Source organism: Watersipora subatra, chromosome 1 (assembly GCF_963576615.1).
Source record: "Watersipora subatra chromosome 1, tzWatSuba1.1, whole genome shotgun sequence".
NCBI lineage: Eukaryota > Metazoa > Bryozoa > Gymnolaemata > Cheilostomatida > Watersiporidae > Watersipora > Watersipora subatra.
The window spans coordinates 43,840,388-43,861,842 of NC_088708.1; the positions used below are offsets into that span (position 1 = coordinate 43,840,388).

The 21,455-nt window shown below is 37.2% G+C and overlaps 1 protein-coding gene across 1 annotated transcript in view; it reads left to right on the plus strand.

Moving 5' to 3' along the window:
- LOC137385604 (zinc finger protein 236-like) overlaps positions 1–21,455 on the plus strand; it is a 51,339-nt gene that overhangs the window by 20,202 nt on the left and 9,682 nt on the right. Inside the window, exons 14-26 of the mRNA XM_068072101.1 lie at positions 665–914; positions 1,804–2,107; positions 3,902–4,062; positions 4,244–4,776; positions 7,673–7,816; positions 8,067–8,345; positions 8,934–9,151; positions 11,204–11,396; positions 12,179–12,417; positions 14,238–14,331; positions 14,405–14,625; positions 14,704–14,808; positions 21,115–21,252. Of these exons, the coding sequence (XP_067928202.1) occupies positions 665–914; positions 1,804–2,107; positions 3,902–4,062; positions 4,244–4,776; positions 7,673–7,816; positions 8,067–8,345; positions 8,934–9,151; positions 11,204–11,396; positions 12,179–12,417; positions 14,238–14,331; positions 14,405–14,625; positions 14,704–14,808; positions 21,115–21,252 (2,879 nt within the window). The remainder of the gene's footprint in view (positions 1–664; positions 915–1,803; positions 2,108–3,901; positions 4,063–4,243; positions 4,777–7,672; positions 7,817–8,066; positions 8,346–8,933; positions 9,152–11,203; positions 11,397–12,178; positions 12,418–14,237; positions 14,332–14,404; positions 14,626–14,703; positions 14,809–21,114; positions 21,253–21,455) is intronic.

The window sequence follows — 21,455 nt, forward strand, 5'->3', positions numbered from 1 at the left end:
AGACAAAATTGAAACGAAACTGTTAAGTAGCGAGCATCTATATTTGATAGTCTTTCCGGTAGAACCCGAAGTGTTTGCCATAAACTAGTGCTACGAGACATTTTATATTGAGCCTTTTATTGGCCTTTCAATTCACGTGATAACATCTTGTGTCAAAACAATAACCATGTCGAGTTGAGTACGTCATCGAAATAAAGGGATTCCAACATACGGCGTTTTCGTGATGGCTGCGATTAACTGGTCGTTTTTGAGCTTTTAAGAGCTTGTAATCACATTTCCACATATTTTGCACCTACAACACAACAGAGTAAGACATGTTGAACCTTTTGATACCAAATGACTGTAATGTGAATTTTGTTGCAAGTCAACCTTTAAGTATTAATGAACAAAAAAAACTTCACATAAATTCTTTACGTTATCTGGAATTTGAGTTAGAGGACTGTCTACTGTATATGCTCAAAGAGTCAAAGAGTCTTTCTTGTTTGAGGCTGTCAGTTAGAACATATACATTATATTATAGAATGGAAAGGGTAAACTCTTTCATAAGATTGAATTAAGTCTATATTGCAATTATGATTCTGACTCAGTCAGCAGTCCCATATCATTACTTGTATTGAAATGTAGCCCTTTTCTAGAAAGTTGAGCAAGGTTCTTGCTGCTTTAGGAGAGAAGCCATACCATTGCACCCAGTGTCAGCGAAACTTTGTCTCAAGTGGTGTACTGAAAGCGCATATGAAGACACACATCGGAGCTAAAAACTTCAAGTGCGTCATCTGCGACGCTATGTTCACTACTAATGGCAGCCTTAAACGCCACTTGAGTACACACACCGACAACAGGCCATACATGTGTCCCTATTGTCAGAAGACTTTCAAAACACTTGTCAACTGCAAGAAGCACATGAAAACACACAAGTTAGTAAATTTATGTGAATGAGTGTGTTTCTTGTCTTCTTTTCTTTGTAAATTACTACTTTGTAGAGGAGGAGAAATATGGCATTACTGAGTGCAGTTAGTTACTTACACGTAGTTTGGGTAATGCGCGTTTGTTCTAAAGCCAATTGTTTGAGATGCTGGTTGTGGCTTTTTCTTAAATTGATATACACTATGTCTCCATTATGCATTTGGAGTTGTGTGCACATTGAACTACTGTGCGATAAGTGTTTCAATGGACATTCGTGTGTTGCAGATTAACGCCGGCTCTTTAGTTAAAAAGTTACATAATTGTATGCCAGAAGTGTTAGCAAACTGCTCAAATTGAAATAGGAACGATTGAACTGTGGAAAATGATTAAAATAGAATATCTTTCACGACATTTTGTGTGCATCATTTGCAAGCGCCGTTTCCATCATTTGCAAGCATGAGCCATCAGATAAAAACTTGTGAGTCACTTGCCATTGCGAGTCACTTGCCATTGCGAGTCACTTGCCATTGCGAGTCACTTGCCACTTGTCACTTGCCATTTTCATCTCGCGGATGAATTTTGGATAACGCAAACTTGCGGATTAATCACATCATGGAAACATGGTGAGTCAGAGCATCCTATGCGGTGCGCACCAGTTACCGTATTTCAAGTAACCACTTGCTTCTCAGTGTCAAATATATTTCTTGTCTCGTGACATCCTTCGTGTCAGGGTGTTATTTCTCTTCAGGCTAAGCGAGTAGGAAATTCTTCATTCGTCATCAGTGAAGGTTTATCATTGCTAGTCCTTTAGACAGCAGCGGCAATTAGTCCAATCATATGTATACAAGTGTTAACAACAGTCAACAGTCTTGTCTTTGCTACAAGTGCGGTATGTTGTAGGCATGAATTGGCCTTGGAGCTGCAGGAAGAACTGCGACAGAGGACATCACTCGATGACGTGGATGGCACAAGCTTACAGGCTTTGCAGACGCCGCAACAGCAGAGAACTGAGGCTAATCAGGCTGACCAGCAAGCTACTTTGATCACTAATATAGCACCACAGACGTCTGATCCTCTCGGTGTAGTGGACAGTACATTGATAGGTGGGGTGGGCCAGCAATACCTCCCATCCGCTCCTGATGATATCGATGAGAATAGAACTGATACTATTATATCGGAAGGCCAGTTTGCTCTCAATGCTCAGGTAGATTGTCTGGCCGCTCATTCATCTGGCTGTTACCGTTGTCTGTACATTAGACTCCCTTATAACATACTACACATAAAGTAAAGAGTTTACGGTATTTTTATTCGTATTACGTAAGAAATTCCAAACAACTTCCAAACAATTCCAAATTCTCAAATTTGATTTGAACAACAAGAGTCCCATAGTTAGCCTTAAAAAGTATTTTTCTCTTGTCACACTTGGTATAGAAACTGACGTTTCGGGGTATCTTTATCATATACTAGTACCATCTTTATTGTCTGGTGTTTTGATAAAGCATAGCGAATAAGTAGCTGTCAATTGGTGCAGGTGTGAGAGTGTCGGTATACCGTGCTGAACGTCACAAGTTGGAGTCTCAATGAAAGCAATCGTTTATGCTAATCTCTAGCCCTGGCAAAATGACAAATGGATGAGCAGATATACACCGCTTTTTACTATAATAAACATGTATGTTTGTTTTACTTTATTTTAGACATCCAAGTTTTTTCTTTGCAGTATAGACCGTGCTATCTAGAAAATAATGAATAAGATTGCTTTAAATTGACATTGAAGGTGTGCACTCCCCCGACTTAACGTAAAATTATCATAATCATTGGCCGTCGACCAACTGAAATATATAAGAAAAAAAAATTTGTCAGTACAAACCAATAATACCAGTTATTGTAGTCATTAAATTAAAAAGCTAAGTTTAGTATTTTCTTATTTGAAATGTCAAAAAGAGTGCGTTTATGACGCTCTTGGAATGGATTAGGCAATTTACATGTATTTAACTTAACTATTTGTATAACGTAAACGTTTTCAGAATGGATTATTTACCTTGGAGGTGCGTCTGCTGTACATTGGGAAGGATATTAGGATAGATTAAAGGACTATGATAAAGATAACTCCTCTAATTCCTGTTGTGATGGATGTTGTGTCAAACTTTTTTAGATTCAGCAAACGCTTGCGGTTCTTTAGTATGTTGTTTATAATCACTGTGTTTCTATGATGCGCATAATGCACAAATTTGAGCCAATCCGCAAGTTATCCGCGTCATGGAAACGGCGTAAATCCGCAAGCTAATCGAGTTTTGTGTTCCGCAAAACTTTACCGAATCCATCAGGCTTGCGAATCATGGAAACGGCACTTGCGAATCGCAGCTATTCCATTATAAACATTTTCATGCTTCAGTCGTTTATATTTCGATTTCAGCAGTCTCAATGCACCAACGTTCCGAAGCTGCTAAGCTTAGCGACTGCTGCTAAGTTTTGCGTGACAAGTCTGCTATTTATTGAGTCATTAATTAGGCTAATACTTGACCTACGGGGTCAAGCGCTGGCATTAAATCCGCATCGGCAGGTGTTCATTGAAACGCTCGATTGCAAAGTAACTCAACTTGCAAATCATTCGAATCATGCGAATTATGTGAGTCATGGAAACATAGTGAATGGGTGTGGCTATGGCTAGGGTTGCTGGGTAATGTATGTTTAATACAGTCACTATGTTTCCATGACTCACATCATTCGCTTCATGCAAATTCGGTGTTGTGCAAGTTGTGCAATAAATGTTTCAATGAACACCTGCGGGGATGACATTTATGGATTCGCAAGCACGATGGATTCGATAAAGTTTTGCGGATTGCAAAACTCGCGTAGCTTGCAAATTTATGCCGTTTCCATGGCGCAGATAATTTGCGGATTGGCTCAAATTTGCGCATTATGCGCATCATGGAAACACAGGGAGTGTATGCAAAACAAAAAGCTATATGATATTATTCTAAAGGGTTATTTTTTGTAGTTTGTTAATCAGAATTTGGGATTTGGTGATCGACAGATCTTGGCACAGAATTTCATCGGCAGTAGTCAGCAGAGTCTGAACCAGCTCAACTATAACCAGCCCTACACTCTTGATCTCGGATCTCTTGGCAGTACTAATATATCCAACATTCTTATACCGAGGTTTGTCTACTCTACCTCCTCCCATTTTAATTTTCCTCATTATCGGCTGTATTTGTATCTGTGCTCAGTACTCTCTTTTTTTTAAAACTGTCTTTCTGCTTCAGCTCTGAAACTGCAAAACACTGGGTTTGTTTAAGCTGGCTCAATACTAGTTTCTCATTCGTTATTCTCCACTCCATAGATCATCAGAGATAACCGTGGCACCAAAGAGTTCCACCTCAGCAGCCCCTGTCGAGTCCAACATATACACAGTGCATAGCGATGCTGGACAGGGTGTGGAGGGTGGAAATGTGGTGACAGTTCAAACCCTAATAAATTCTTCTTCCATGCCTGTCCGGCAAGAAGAACAGGTGCTATCAGAACAACATGCTGAGGAGGCTGACAAGCATGAGCAGGTGAGTCAGGAGGAGCAGTTCGTCCTGGAAGATTCGGCCCTAAAAGAGACGAGTGAAGATAGTGAGATTGTACAACTGACAGAGCAAGAGAGGCTCTGCGCAGGTGAATTGGAATTTAACGGTAAACAGTCTGCGACGGAAAGGTTAGAAGAGCAGGGGAAGGATGTAGAGGATCAGGGAATTGGGGAGCCAGCGATGGAAGAACAGGCAGTAGCGCAGCAAGAACCAGAAGAACAGGGACCAGGAGAATATAGAATGGGAGATCAGAGAACGGAAGAAAGAGGAGTTATAGCGGAAGAGCCAGATGATCTGCAGGAGGTAAATCCCTGTACCGTATTTTATAGTACATGTGTACCCATTGCAAATATAGTGAAACCTTGTCATATGAAGTTCATGTTTTAATGCCTACTTTGTGTTTAAACTGTCATATGTTTGAGTAACTATTATCAGAATACTTTTTATTGTGTTTAATTAGTTCCACAGCTCAAAAACTTGACAATAAATGCTTCAGATATTTACATATACATGTAGTACTAAAGCACATTTATTATGTAAAATTACCTAAAAGAACTTGATGTAAAAAACCAAATTATATGTGAGAAGCTGAATACATAAAGTAATAATCAATAAAAACAAAAAGGTGTTTAGTGTCACTATGCCTTTACGTTAGAGACAGGTGAATTGAAGCGTGTTCATGGCTATTTAGGGGACTATGCCTTTACGTTAGAGACAGGTGAATTGAAGCGTGTTCATGGCTATTTAGGGGCTGACAGGGCGTAGGTAGAGCTGCCAATAAAGATATATAGCGAGTCTAACATGACTACTTTTATTTTTAAGGTAACATAACTTAACATAAATTATTTACGTTTGTATTTGATTTTTACATTGCACGCTCTTTAATTTTTATTTTCAATGACCGCAACCAGCCTTTTCAATGTCACTAGTTTCAGATGTCCTTTTATTTACATCACCCCACTTTTTCTCCCACGATTTTTTCTAGATGACTCCTAGATGACTTCTAGATGACTTCTAGATCACTCCTAGATCACTCCTAGATGACTTGTAGATGACTTTTATATAACTCCTAGATCACTCCTAGATCACTCCTAGATGGCTTGGGAGATTTAAAAAAAAAAGTGTCTAAAAATAAAAGGTGTTTTTTATTACCTCAATACTACGAAAAGCATTGCTTCCTTCCTTTTTATGATTACTACTACCTCATACACTTGTCATCTTGGAATTCAGAATTTGGGAACAAAACTGATGGAAGGTATAAAGCAGTTTTTATTATTTTTCAACCATCAAATCTGTGTACATATGTATTTATTTTCAACACTACAAACTTATTCCAAAAATTCTACAATAATCCTACAAATTCTTATTCCAAAAATTACTTTGTTCATCATGACAAATATTTACTCAGATTTTATGTTGTATTCTGATATGTTGAGATGATCATGAGTCGATTTTGGACTGTATACCGCCTCCTGCTTTGTTTCATCTTTAGTACTTACTGCTGCTTCTACAATAGCTGCTTCATCACATATCACCTCATGGCAATACTTGTCCTGCTAAAATTCTTTTAGATTAACTTTCTCCAAAAGTTAAAATGCGTATTGATTACATTTAGTGGTTTACAACAAGTGTTTGTCCAATGACAATGATATGCTACAAAACTCTGTGGATGGGCCAATAATATGCTACAAAACTGTGGATGGGCCAATAATATGCTACAAAACTGTGGATGGGCCAATAATATGCTACAAAACTCTGTGGATGGGCCAATAATATGCTACAAAACTCTGTGGATGGGTTCTAAATCTAATCTTTCCATTTCATTTGTCATCATCTAATGCTTAGGTTTGTGTAAACCACATTGTTTTTCCTTATTGATTTTCCTTGTTGACTTTCCTTATTTTTCAGACTCTTAATCCGCTTCTTAAAACCCTGGAAAGAATGTCTTGTGGAATTAATCAGATGTTAAAAAAAACTGGTGTTTTCTAGTTATTGTTGAATATTGTCATGAATTTTGCACAAACTGATTTGGAGGGATACAATTGTTGATGACAGCCAATGAAAAGCAACCCGAGTAGTAGCAAGTCAGAGCTACTAGCTTTTAGTCAGATTTTGTAAAGTGATTACTTTTTTAGCTATGACCAGATAGTTTAATTACTACATCAGACTGTGTGAACGCTGTGTGTCATACTCTTCAGTCATGTTATAGGTTGAGATGAAGGATAACTAAATGAAGAATACAAAACAGTGAAATTTTCATGGCTGTCACTAGTTAAGTTATTAGTTTATTTGCAGCCTCATCCTCACCCTCACGAGTTTCTTGTGATTGGACTGAACTCATCAGCTAGTCAGTCCGGTGTAACCGTGTAAAAGGCTGGATGGTTTATGCTAACTTTCCTGTCGGCTTGACATTTTAGTGCCGCTTTCAAAGTGGATCAATATATGAAATATGAGTACATACTTATATCTTCATGCTCGCATTTTCAGTATTTGGTATACTTACTGTTGTTAATACACTCATGAAACCATTAGTGTCATAAGCATAAAGGTGTTCACTCAAAATCATTCCTGAAAACAATGATTGGTTCATTGTTGTGCTATTTTATTTTCATGAAGCTTTCAAACATGAGTTTTTACTAGCAAAAATGCTTATTGAATGTGAGTGTTTGTGTAATTACATCTATTGAATATGAGTGTTTGTGTAATTACATCTATTGAATATGAGTGTTTGTGTAAATACATCTATTGAATATGAGTGTTTGTGTAATTGCATCTATTGAATATGAGTGTTTGTGTAATTACATCTATTGAATATGAGTGTTTGTGTAAATACATCTATTGAATATGAGTGTTTGTGTAATTACATCTAGCTGCTTTGGACCAAATAATCGCTGCATATGTAAACACATTTTGGCAGCGCCATTAACAATTTCTCACCTCCCTCTGTCAACCTCTTGCGCTGTTTCTTGGGGAAAAACTACAAACGTATGTGGCTGAAGGCTTTTTTTATGCTCACAGTTTCAGCTATCTCTACACCAAAAAGGTTTTCATGTCCCAAACTCGCGGTTCCTGACAACTTCGGAAGATTCTAGAAATTCAAGAAGCCAAAATAGTCTCTAATGGAAGCTTGTTCGTAACTAGTTTTTTTTGTTCACTTATTATCTTAGCATTCGATGACAAATCTTATTGTTGTTTCACGTAGCAAAAGGCTTCAGAGCAGGAAGGAGAGGTGAAAAGGGGCCCACGGGAAATGGGAGTTGGCAAGAGGCGCTATGACTGCACAAAGTGTGAGAAGACGTTCATGAAGTCTAGTCAGTTGAAGGCCCATATGCAGACACACAATGGTGAGCATTCATCATGCTGCCGCGTAGTATCATTTTGTCTTGAACCACTCTAGTAAGCCAGACTTTGGAGCTCTGTAGTGAGAGATCGTGAAAAAGGGTTTGAAAAAGAGAATTTTCTGGTTCAGTTGGTAAGATTTCCAATAATTTGGGAGGACTTGTGTTTGATTTTTAATCACAGCAATTCTTATTTTTCCTAATCATCCAGTAAGCGTTGCTCTAATGTTTTCAACCCATCTCTTCCTGTTGCCAGCATCAAAGAGGTTTGAGTGCAAGAAGTGCAAGAGAGCGTTCGTGAACCAGGCAGGGTTAGATAAGCATGCAAAATCACACGTAGCCGTGAAGGAGTTCACGTGTCAGCTCTGCAATGCCAACTACACCAGCCATAGCATGCTAAACACTCACATGGTTACACACGCCACCTTCAGACCGCGCAAATGCGAGCTCTGTGACACTCACTTTACAACAGGAGAGCAACTATCAGAGCATAGCAAGACAGCTCACATGGTCACGCATCAAACTTCTGCTGACGGTGAGATCATTCTTTCAAAACTTGTATCATGTTTGAGTCGTGACCATCCTTGTAACTAACATGATATATGTATAGATTAAGGAACGAGCAACATGCTGTCACGTTTCTCACAAATGTAAACATTGATTAGATAACTAGGTGATTTTGATGGCATCTACATACGTTCCTCATATCTGCGCTTATTCGAAACACTTTTTAATCCTGTGTCTTTCATTGGATAGTTAATTAGATTTGTGTCAAGTACATTTCTATGCGTTTTCAAAAGTTACTAAAAATAATTAGTAACTTTTACACTCTTAACATTTTGTCATACTTATTGTCATAATAATACTAAATGATTCTGGTCCTATAATTTCATTGGAACAGTATGCAGATGTTATTAAAATTCAAAGATCGCCATATAGTGTCATAAGGACTAAGAGGGTGCAGTTCATCATTCAGTGTAGCTCCAAAATTGTTGTTTGACAGCTTTTTTCAGAGAGGCTCAGCATAGCGGAGCTTTATCAGTGTACAGACTATAAAAATGAATCCGGTTAACTACCTTCCAGAAGGCTGCAACTCTAATCTTCTGTTCTGCATTACTTTCAGTGCTGAGAACAAAGCCTGTGCGATCTCGAGTCCCCCGTAACAATATCCGTATAGTAGGTGATGAATTTATCAATCTCCATGCTAACATGAGTGCTTTGAAGACATCCAGCGGAAAGGGCGTTGATGTTATGGACCCACTCGCAGTCAGTGAAAGGGTACTAATAGAGGCAGCGGCTGAAAAAGGACGAATCAGTGAGGTCAAGGACCAGGAACGGATTGTAAGTTACGTTTAATCCCTCATTCTCTCCATTTTATTATTTGCCCTTATATTTTATACTAGCTGCGCTACCCGGCATTGTCCGGGTAAAAAAAAGTCATTGAACAGAAAATTGATTCGTTTTTATCATATATAACAACATTTGCCATTTTAACCTTCAATCTACATATCATTAGAGAAGTGTTTTGTGTAGTCTAAATAAATTAATAGATTAATTGATTAATTTCAAACTTTGTCAAACAACCGTAACTTTCAAACTTTATATCATGAGGAAATGATTTTGTGCAGAACAGGTTCTTTTCTTTGGATGTATTAGACAATGTGTAACTTCTCATAATACATGTATTTAACAGATTGATAAAAAGTATGACAGAATATGGTAGTATTTTGTAGTTGAAATTTTATTAGAACAATATACCAAAATGGTTGAATGAAAAATTAATATTAATAACAAAGATTGGAAACTAAGTAATAGGAAAGGAAAACAGTGATAGGAAAATGAATGTTTAAACTTCAAACACGACATTATACTCCAATTATGTTTAAAAAATGCAAGTTGAAATAAAAAAGATAATGCAACAAACTTTAAAGCCTTATATTATAAACTTCAAAAGTTATAACAAATTTATAAATGTAATAAGATAATGTAAATATGTATCTATAAATGCAAATATAAGAGAGTGAGGAATAACTGATACTTGTAATCTTACACGATAGTACAGAAAATCTAACAGACAAACTTATAGTAATTTTATAAATTTGGCTGTAAAACGTTAAATTATTCACGAATTGCTAATTGGTTAGGTTTAAATGCAAAGATGTGTAATTTATTGACACAAAGCGAGCACTGATAGGAATTTTCGTGAAACACTTATGTAACAACTCAATATTCGTCTGTTGAGGAAAGGAAATTGCCCTTGTTAATATACTATATAGCTATTAAAATCAACGTTAAATAACAAATTGAAAAATATTCATATAAACAAAGAGGTTTTAAATAGAACTAATAGAAATAACGTTTGTTGATACGTTTGAGAAATGTTTGTTGATACGGTTTGGCGGAAAGCATCTTTTATAACTCGTGTGAGCATTGTATCAATAAATACGTCATTTAGCTGAAATTATATGTTTGTGAAACCGTTTTACCGTAACGAATAACGCAAAACTCGCCATGGGGAGAAACTGATATCTTTCAATAACGTATACAATTAGTACATAGTCGCCAAATTTTGAGTTCATAGATAAATTATCGTCGATATCGTGGGGCTGAACAAATTAGTCCTAACGAAATAAAGACGAAAAAGCATCGTGCTGCATATAGATAAGTCTCAAAATATTTCTTCCTCGGAGCTACGTAACGTTTGGGGCGCTTTGCTAAAACAATTAGCATGTGGTTATGATATATCAAATATAATAACGCCATAGATCGAAATTTCCTAACCGGGTGTTTGTAACGTGTGGGCGCAATGCTAAAATAATTGCTATAGCTGGACAATCAAACCTAGAATACACGTATGACATACTTTGAGAAATATATATATAGATTTATAATTTTTACTCTCCCACCTATCGCTATCTATCACCTCTCCTGCTATCTGACCACCCACATCTGTCAAACCAGCCACTTTTTTCTGGCTAACCACCCACATCTGTCAAACCAGCCACTTCTTTCTGGCTGACCACCCACATCTGTCAAACCACCCACATCTGTCAAACCACCCACTTTTTTCTGGTCAGTTATTATTTTTTATGTGACCACTTCTTTTTGTCTTGCCAATGACTTCCTATTTTCTGAGCACCTGTTTGCACACCTTTTGTTACTTTAAAACCATCTTTTCATCTCAATCTGCCATCTGTATTTATCCTACTTCGTACTTCTCGCTATTGGTATTTGACAATAATTCTACCGATTTTGTCTTGTTATTTGTCAACCAGTTGCATTACTGTCTGTTTATTTGTGACATTGTCAAATCCTACGTAGATGTGTGACAGAGAATGCATACCCTGCAGCACTTGTATGCTTTTATGACTTTGTCATTCCATTCTATCTCAGAATGAGAAACTGTCAAGCATGCCCAAACATACCCACCAGTGCAAGGTTTGTCCTCGCAGCTTTAAGAAGCCGAGTGACCTTATTCGTCACTTCAGAATACACACAGGAGAGAAGCCTTTCAGTTGTGACAAGTGTGGCAAGGCCTTCACGGTTAAGTCAACACTCCTCTCTCACCTCAAGACCCACAAAGGGCGTAAGTGGACTCTGTCACTCTCCTATCGTCACGTTTTATTTAAGGAAGTTAGGTGATTTATAAACAGCCATTCTCACCATTACGACTGGATTATCAACTCAAGACGTAGTCTCAGTAATAGCTACCAACCTTTTACTCAGTGAATGGAGTGCGTCAGCGTTTTTCAGCTCCATAAAAAACTTATGTCATTTGCTTCTCTTTGACTGCAGCTTGCCTGTTCTTTCAGTCAGTAGTTGTTCAGGAATATGTATTTATGTAGTTTAGGTGGTTTATGTCTGCATATATTTAAAGTCTAACTTGAGATGAAATGCTGTTTACATTGTCAAGTCTTTCTCTTAAATATTTGTGTGCACCACATCAACTAGTGAATAGTCTTGGGTGCAGCACATCAACTAGTGAATAGTCTTGGGTGCAGCACATCAACTAGTGAATAGTCTTGGGTGCAGCATATCAACTAGTGAATAGTCTTGCGTGCATGTAGAAAGTAAAATACTAATTTTATAGATATTAATTTTTCTTTTTGTCAATAAATAGTCTAAATGGGGAAACTAAGATTCAGTGATTATGAAATTGCTTCATTTGAAGGAAGCGGTTTATAGAATGAGCGTTTATGTTCCCATTTCTACAAGACTAATCATAGGTGTCTAACCATAGGTGTCTCACTATAGGTATCTAACCATAAGTGTCTGCAAATGTGTATACGTAACAGCTCTAGCCTATGACAGTGATCATGACCTATTTGTCAGCACCTTCCTTTAATATGTTCAAACTCTCTTTGACAGATGAAAAGGTTTTCTACTGCCACCTTTGCAGCTCTCCGTTTGCTACTAAAGGCACACTCAAGGTGCATATGAGGCTGCATACCGGTGCCAAACCGTACAAGTGTGCCTACTGTGAGGCGACTTTCAGAACATCTGGGCATAGGAAAAATCACATGCAGGGTCACCTCAAGTCACCTATGGACCGCCGCTCCTCGCGAAAGTCTGCCAGTAAAGGAGACGAAGTCAACACCTCTCAGCGGGTCAGTTTGTCTATTGCGCTATTTAAGTCAGGGCTACATACAAGTGATATGAGGTACTTATGGTGCGTTTACACTGACCGACACCGACTCCGATTAGGTGCCAATACCCCGACTCAGACAGGTACCTCAGACATTTCACGTATAGGTGCCGACTCCGACTCCCCCTTTACATTGCAACGATCAAACGATTTTTGTCGGTACCAACAGCCAATTACAGCGCTTCGCCGTTCTGACCTTCACCCGACCACGCGAAGACGAGTGCACATAAAAATCAACGCGCTTGATGTGGAAAATTATATACTAGTACTACACTACTACTACTGCTCCTACTACTACCGCTAGAAGCAACTACTAAATGCCAAGCAATGAATGAATAATGAGGGAATGAAAGTCCGAGCAAAGAATTGTACGTACAGTTCTTTCGTCCGAGTAATTATAATAAATAAAATGAATAATGAAGAAGATTGAATGGTGAATGTATATTTGTGGTAGCAGTAGTGTGGTGGACGCCGGGCCAACACTTTACACTTCTTGTAATTATATGTTTGTATATATTTTATATGTCTAAATATTTTATTATATGGGTTGTCCTTTTTATTCTCTTTTTATTCCCTTTTTGTTGTTGGCCTTGTTACTCGTTATGCTATCAATTGTCGTCGTTTATGTTGTCATATCAACGCACTAGCGGGCCTAATTATTGGCCATTTAAACATTGTTAGCCGGTGTTCTCACTCGGTCCCGTTAGCCGGAACGGGCAATTTTATTGTATATAAGGGAGCAACGCTCACTTAATAGACAGAGCAAATGGCTGTACGCTCTTCGGCTAGTGAATTTCCTTCGCTAATAAAACATTGAATGAAATCACACGCAATTTATTTCTGTATGACATAATCTAGATCATGCCAAGTAAGGGCCGGCAAATTCCTTTACAGTAGTACTAGTAGTACAACTAGTAGTAGTACTAGTAGTAGTCGTACAACTGGCTATTCACTTTTAATTAATTTAAATTAAAGAACTAACTTGATTTTTTGGTACTCTCGCGTTCACATCACGTTGCTAGCCATGCTGGTTCACTATCAAAAAGAGAACGAGGGAAAGTTTAATGACAGTCTCCTAGCCTCTCATTAAACCTAGCCCTTTCGTTTCTTTAACTTAGCACTGTCATTAAAGCCTAGGCTCATTTAATCAGAGGCTCCTAGCTTCTGATTGGCTGATGAGCGTCCGATTTGTCGGTGCAACCGGGCACTGCTGGGTTTCTCCGACACCGACTTTCAGATCGGTGCCGACACCGATCTTTCTGTTCACACCTACCGACACCGATCTTTCTGTTCACACCTACCGACACCGACTCATCAAATTTGTCTGTGCACGACAAAATCGGTGACAAAATCGGCCAGTGTAAACGCACCATTAGACAATATTGTATTGGCATACGTAATGCATTGCTACCGACAAGTGAGATGAGATACTTAGACAATATTGTATTGGCATATGTAATGCATTGCTACCAACAAGTGAGATGAGGTACTTAGACAATATTGTATTGGCATACGTAATGCATTGCTACATACAAGTGATATGAGATACTTAGACAATATTGTATTGGCATATGTAATGCATTGCTACATACAAGTGATATGAGATACTTAGACAATATTGTATTGGCATATGTAATGCATTGCTACCGACAAGTGAGATGAGGTACTTAGACAATATTGTATTGGCATATGTAATGCATTGCTACCAACAAGTGATATTAGGTACTTAGACAATATTGTATTGTCATATGTAATGCGGCACTTTGTTGTTTTTTTTTGCAGTATGTCAATGTGACAACGCTCAATCAGCAACCTGTCATAGAAATGGATTCTGTGATCCATTTGGGGGGACAGTCGGCTGGCGCCTCCCTTGATGGTGAGTAATAAATATGATGTAGAGGCTGTAGTGGCAGCAATGGAACACAGACTAAGCGATACTTATCTTTCAGGAATTCAACTGCAGTTGACAAGTAGCATCTCAGGCCAGCCAGGCATTCAAATAAGTGGAATAGATCCGTCCATGTTGACCCAACCACTGCCTCTACACATAGACAACAACCTCCTCGCCCAGCTGCAGCAAGCTGGCAACTTGAATATAACCCTTAACACCACCGGGGTGATGGCCGGGCAAACAGTGACTCTCACCGACTCCGATCCCCACCTTTTGCAGGTAGTGTTAATTCCTTCCTTTTTTGTAGTCAAATTTTTTGTGCCCATTTTTTGCTTCATCATCTGTCCTTTTTCCTAGCTGACAACTGATGGGGATCTGTTGGATGAGAGTAATCTTGGAGTAGAGCAGCAGGAGGGAAGCATGCAGCTGTCAGAAGGCAATTCCATGGACAACGAGGGACAGGTAGGTAGTAGCCTTGCTACTAGGGTCTCATCTTCTGATGTTCATTCGGGCTTCATATAGGGTCAATGATATTATATATATACCTTCATGGAGGATCAATGATATTATATATATATATATATATATATATATATATATAATGTCATTGATCCTCCATGAAGGTATATATATAATATCATTGACCCTATATGAAGGCCGAATGAACATCAGAAGATGAGACCCTAGTACCAACAAGTGTCCTCCAGGAGTACCTAGTGCTTTAACTGACTGTCCTGCAGGAGTACCTAGTGCTTTAACTGACTGTCCTCCAGGAGTACCTAGCGCTTTAACTGACTGTCCTCCAGGAGTACCTAGCGCTTTAACTGACTGTCCTGCAGGAGTACCTAGTGCTTTAACTGACTGTCCTCCAGGAGTACCTAGTGCTTTAACTGACTGTCCTGCAGGAGTACCTAGTGCTTTAACTGACTGTCCTCCAGGAGTACCTAGTGCTTTAACTGACTGTCCTGCAGGAGTACCTAGTGCTTTAACTGACTGTCCTCCAGGAGTACCTAGCGCTTTAACTGACTGCCCTCCAGGAGTACCTAGTGCTTTAACTGACTGTCCTGCAGGAGTACCTAGTGCTTTAACTGACTGTCCTGCAGGAGTGCCTAGTGCTTTAACTGACTGTCCTGCAGGAGTACCTAGTGCTTAAACTGACTGTCCTCCAGGAGTACCTATTGCTTAAAGGTGATGTTGGGCCATGTTTTAGTGAAGCAAGCTGTTATCATCGTGTTGTTAAGGAGAGTCTTGTATATAGAATCACCAAATTTTAGGTCGTTTGAAGCAGCAGTTTTTTTTGTAACTGGCTAAAATTAACATGCATATTTGCTAAAGACCAGAAAAGACAAATATAGTTTCAAGTAACCATTTAGCGATGTATAAAATTAATTTCGTGTTATTGTTTACAAAATATGTGTCTTGTTTTTTAAATGATTCAACCTTGAATAACGCGCACTGCTCACACATCGCTAGAATGTCTCACTTTTTAGAAGTGTATAAACTCACTGACAGAATGACATTAAAAATTATTAAAGATTGACTTGCAACAAAATTCACATTACAGCTATTTGGTATCAAAAGATTCACCATGTCTTCCTCTGCTGTGTTGTAGGTGCAAAATATGTGGAAATGTGATTACAAGCTCTTAAAAGCTAAAAAACGAACAGTTAATCGCTGCCATCACGAAACTGTCGTAGATTAGAATTCTTTCCAAAACGGCTCAAATGGGACGTAGTTGTATAAGATGGCTTCTGTTTACACTTTCACGCAACATCATTCGTCGAAATATTTTCACAAATATACTTCACGCATTCAATAAAACCATGTCTATTGTTCTTAGTGTCTATTTTATCGTCATTGTAATGCTGTCACCTTCAGCACCGATATCTTATAACCTACCGTGAAAATTTGTTTAATATTTTAACCTTAGCTCGAAGGAGTATATATCATTGTATATATCACTGTATATATATATATATATCACTGTATATATATATATATATACAGTGAAACTCGGATAACTCGCCATCGGATAACTTGAAAACACGGTTAACTCAACGTATTTGTTTGGTCCGTTCCCACGCAATGATAAATGGCTTTAGATAACTCGACCGAAACTCTGTTAAATCGAACAGTTTTTTGCCAAACGGCTACCGAGACGGTTGTTACTATCGCTTTAGAATATCACTTTATTCCAAGCCATAGAGATAAACATCGACTTTTAGTAGTTCTTAGACCTCGTTATTACCAACATCGGCAAAATATTTTCATTAACGACTTTTCTAAAGTTTGCAAAAATCAAATTTTACCAAACATCCGCTTAGCGATAACCCTCTGAGAGCAAGAAAATCGAGGTAAAATTCGGATAAATTTAAAGCACAATCGGCAAAATTGATAATGGGTTTTTAATAGTAAAGCAGTTTTGTAATAACTGACTTACTGCAAAATTGATCTTGGTTAAAACGCTCGGTAGAAAAATACGTATGTATTTTTTCTGAGCATTTTAACCACGATCAAGTTTTGCCCATTTTAATCCGAGAACGTCCTGGCAGTCACATCACCTAAAGCAACAAACAAATCTCAAGTGATAGAAAAATATCTATACTTTCCGATAAAAATATTTAAAACTTCACACGAGAGACCCTTTAACTTGCAACAAACAATCTATGCTTTTGATTTATATATAGTTTGTATATGTACGTGTATCTACTGATAAATCCGTGCACTTATGACTGTCCTGATAACTTGAACGCTCTAATAACTCGAACACTTTTGCTCGGTCCCTTGAAGTTTGAGTTTTCTGAGTTTCACTGTATATATATATATATATATATATATATATATAGATATATATATATAGATAGATCTTCAAATAGGGTCAAGGAAATTATATATATAGACCTTCATATAGGATCAATGATATTATATATACAGTGCACCCTCGAGATACGATGTTAATCCGTTCCAAGGCTGGCATCGTATGGCGAAAAAATCGTATATCGGGGTATAGAAACCATTGTAATTATACAATGGAAAAATGCAAGGTAAAAATCGTCCAAAATTTTATAAAAATGCGGTACATATTGAAAATTAGTAACAAAATAGTATGTTAATTTATGTTTTAGTATGTATTTTGAATTAGTTTACTGAATTTCAACTTATTATCACGAAATTTTAAACTTCATAAGTTTCTGTCTTCACTTTCATTATAAAATTTAGCGTGTCTGGTTGAAACCTTTTTAACCAGAATTCAATAAGAAAGGCCGAGCGATGCAGTTATCGAAAGCGGCCTCCCACACACCTGACCATTTAATGGCTACCGAAAAGAAAAATGAAATTTTATTTACTATTATACAGGGCGTACATACCTTTGGAGTAACGTGACTTTAGCTGGTACATGTAGCGAATAAAGCAAAGAGGAGGTAAAAACGTATCAATGTTAATTATGTTGCGGTACACTTGAAGGTTAATTTAATACGTAATGAAATGGAATTTTTAGCAGGCGAAAGAAAGTTGTCTAGTCCTGTCCAATTTTTCTTCTGATTTAAAAGAAAAAATGCTGGTGCAATGCAGAAAACTGCTAGCTAGCTAACGCTTGTAGAAGGATCCAGAGAAGGTGCTACAGTAGTTTTTCTTGTATGAAACGTGCACAAGAATCGATGTAACCATACGTACAAAGTTTGGACGTATTTATACACTAGAGGACAAGGCTTTAACAAGTTTCAGAAAGTAATGTGAATGCATCCACTATCTTGAGTAGCTAGTTATATGAGTTACATACATACGATGAATTGTATTCACATAGGAGATAACAAGCCCATCTGCAAAGACATGGTTAAACAAGAAAATAACACACAATCAAAAGGAAACAAATAAAATGAATAAAATATGAAAAACGTGCCACACAAGAGATAAATAATATATATTATACATGTATTGTTTTAATGTACCATTCCACATCAGTAAATTAAACACTTGAAACATTTCTGCCAATGTGGGGGAGTTCTGTATCTTCTACCTCCTCGCCCTTACTAATTGGTTGCTCCTTTTGAATGCTGATCGCGTGCATGGCCTTCTAACTCCTTCAAATCTTCAGTCGTAAGCTTCTTTTTGTGCTTGCTTTAATAGAGTTCGTGTTTTAATAATAATTGCAAATGCTGATTGGTTGCAATCATATTCCTTGACAATGTTAATAATACGGGTGCCTTCTTCTTATTTACGACATCCAACTTTGTTGACATAGAAATCATTTTTCCTTCGTTTTGTATCAGTCTCAGATTCTATAGCTAACGAATTAAATGTAGATACTCGTAGTTATATGCGTATGCTGACTAGAAGTTTATAGTAAAAGATATAACGCTACAAATGAATATTTCCTCTGCCTTGAGTATTTTACACGAAATTTTCCACGCGGAATTCTGACATGAGAGAAGTCGATCATCGAGTCTCTTCTAAACGTTCTGAAAATGTTTTCAGCACACTACGTTTCGGTGTCTTTTTTTAATTCGACGTGCGTTATGAGCACACCGACCGCCAAATTTTAACTCGGGCGAAACTTTTCTCACAATCGTATGGTGAAATAAAATTCGTATAGCGAGGTGAAGATCTCACAACGTTTGACTTCGTAAGGTGAAAAAATCGTATATCAGGGTAATCGTATCTCGAGGGTACACTGTATATATATAGACCTTAATATAGGATCAATGATATTACATATATATATAGACCTTAATATAAGATCAATGATATTATATATATAGACCTTAATATAGGATCAATGATATTATATATATATAGACCTTAATATAGGATAATTTTTCTTAAAGTTTATCTGAAGGTTACCTGGTTTCTCCTTGCTTGCGGAGGGCTATCCCCAAGCGGATGTTTGGTAAAAGGTAATATTTTGCTAACCTTAAGAAAAGTCATTAACGAAAATATTTTGCTGATAGTGGTAATAATGACGCCTAAGAACTACTAAAAGTTGCTGTTTACCTCTATGGCTTGGAATAAAGTGATATTCTAAAGCGATAACAACCGTTTCGGTAGCCGTTGGGCAAAAAAACTGTTTGTGTTAACGAAGTTAAGGTCGAGTTATCTAAAGCAGTTTATCATTGCGTGGGAATGAACCAAACAAATCCGTTCGAGTTAACCATGTGTTCGAGATATTCGAGGGTGAGTTATCCGAGTTTCACTGTATATATATATATATATATATATATATATATATATATATATATATATATATATATATATATATATACATACCTTCATATAGGATCAATGATATATATATATATAGACCTTCATATAGGATCAATGATATTATTTATATATATATATATATATATACCTTCATATAGGATCAATGATATTATATATATATAGACCTTACACTTGCGAATGATGCGCAAGAAAATACAGCACAGGCTATTCTATTTTAAACATTTTGTATGCTTCAATCGTTCCTATTTCGATTTGAGCAGTTTTGCTGTGACCGGAGAGTATAACCCCTTTTTTTAACAAAACGTTCATGTTAATCCGCAACATGCAAATGTCTATTGACCAATTGTACGGTAATTCAAGATGCGCACAACTCTAAATCTGCATCATCTGAACTTTGGAAACATATTGACTGGTTCTGTATGTAATTAAAGGTCTTTAAACGAGTTCCTTGTATAGAAAACTGCAAACTGTTGCAGGTTAGTACAGCTGGTATTCTTTGGTTAGCCTTCCACAAGGTTTCGCTTACTTTAAGCTAGCTTAACAGTTTTCTAAATATTTCTGTTAAGACTCACCGCTGATATCAGCTTGAATCAATCAATCAGTGAATAATTGCTTGACCGAAACAGGGCTTTCCCAAAAGTAATTGTTTAATGTCATAGTGATAATCAATTGTTTTCGATTTAAATTTGTTGAAGTGATTGTACGAAACTCGCATACAAATTCTATAGAATTCTGTTTTACAAGCTTTGTCAAACGCAGTTATGTACAAATATGGATAACCAAATTGTAATAGCAGCCAATATATAAGGCATATTCTCAACTTAAGTCACAATATATCAACTCAAGTCACAATATATCAACTTAAGTCACAACATATCAACTTAAGTCACAATATATCAACTTAAGTCACAATATATCAACTTAAGTCACAATATATCAACTTAAGTCACAATATATCAACTCAAGTCACAATATATCAACTCAAGTCACAATATACCAACTCAAGTCACAATATATCAACTTAAGTCACAATATATCAACTTAAGTCACAATATATCAACTGAAGTCACAATATAGTTGTTGCAACAAAACTGTTAGCTCAAAGTAAAATTAATCTGAGACAAATACGTTTTCCTTGGATGCTCAAATATTTTAACTGTGAAAGCACTCAATAAAATTGCATGTTATATTTTGGTGCCGTTTCAAGGAGTTTTTTGATGCCGAACATTGACATGGGCATATAATCATGTTGCTATATGTACATGATGAAAATCAGAAAAGTTATTGTTAACAATATGGTGGGATTTGTAAAAAGCCCAACTTTCAGGTTGCTATAGACTTTCAGATGGGTGATATGGTGCATCAGCTCGCTAGTTTGAAGTCGCACAAGTTTCTACTCTCCTAGACACATTGTTGTTACAATTCCTCGGGACGCTTAATGCTCTCGGTACATAACTTTATTATCAAGTCCTGAATTACAGCCGGCCATATATATAAGATGTGTCACATCGCTGTAGGAAACAATGACTGTGATTTGTGTTTTAGATGACAACAATGAGAGATTTGGGAGATGTGAGTTCAGAGACCCCGCAGACTACACACCTGGTTATAGAAAGTGGAGAGCAACCTGAACAGGAAACAGTCATGGATATCGACAACCTTGATTCTGTTCTCGAGTGCAATGTATGTCATCCGTTGCTTTTATTATTATATAGTACAGTCAATGTACTGCAGCACTCTCTTATCTCGTTGAATGTGAGAACAAACTGAATAGTTTGCTGCCGGCTTAGTATCTGGCATAAATACTGTTGAAATGATGCTGAAGCTGCTTGTAACTTTTCTAAGTCTTCATTGGCTGTTTTTTATGCTAGTATAATAGGTTGGTA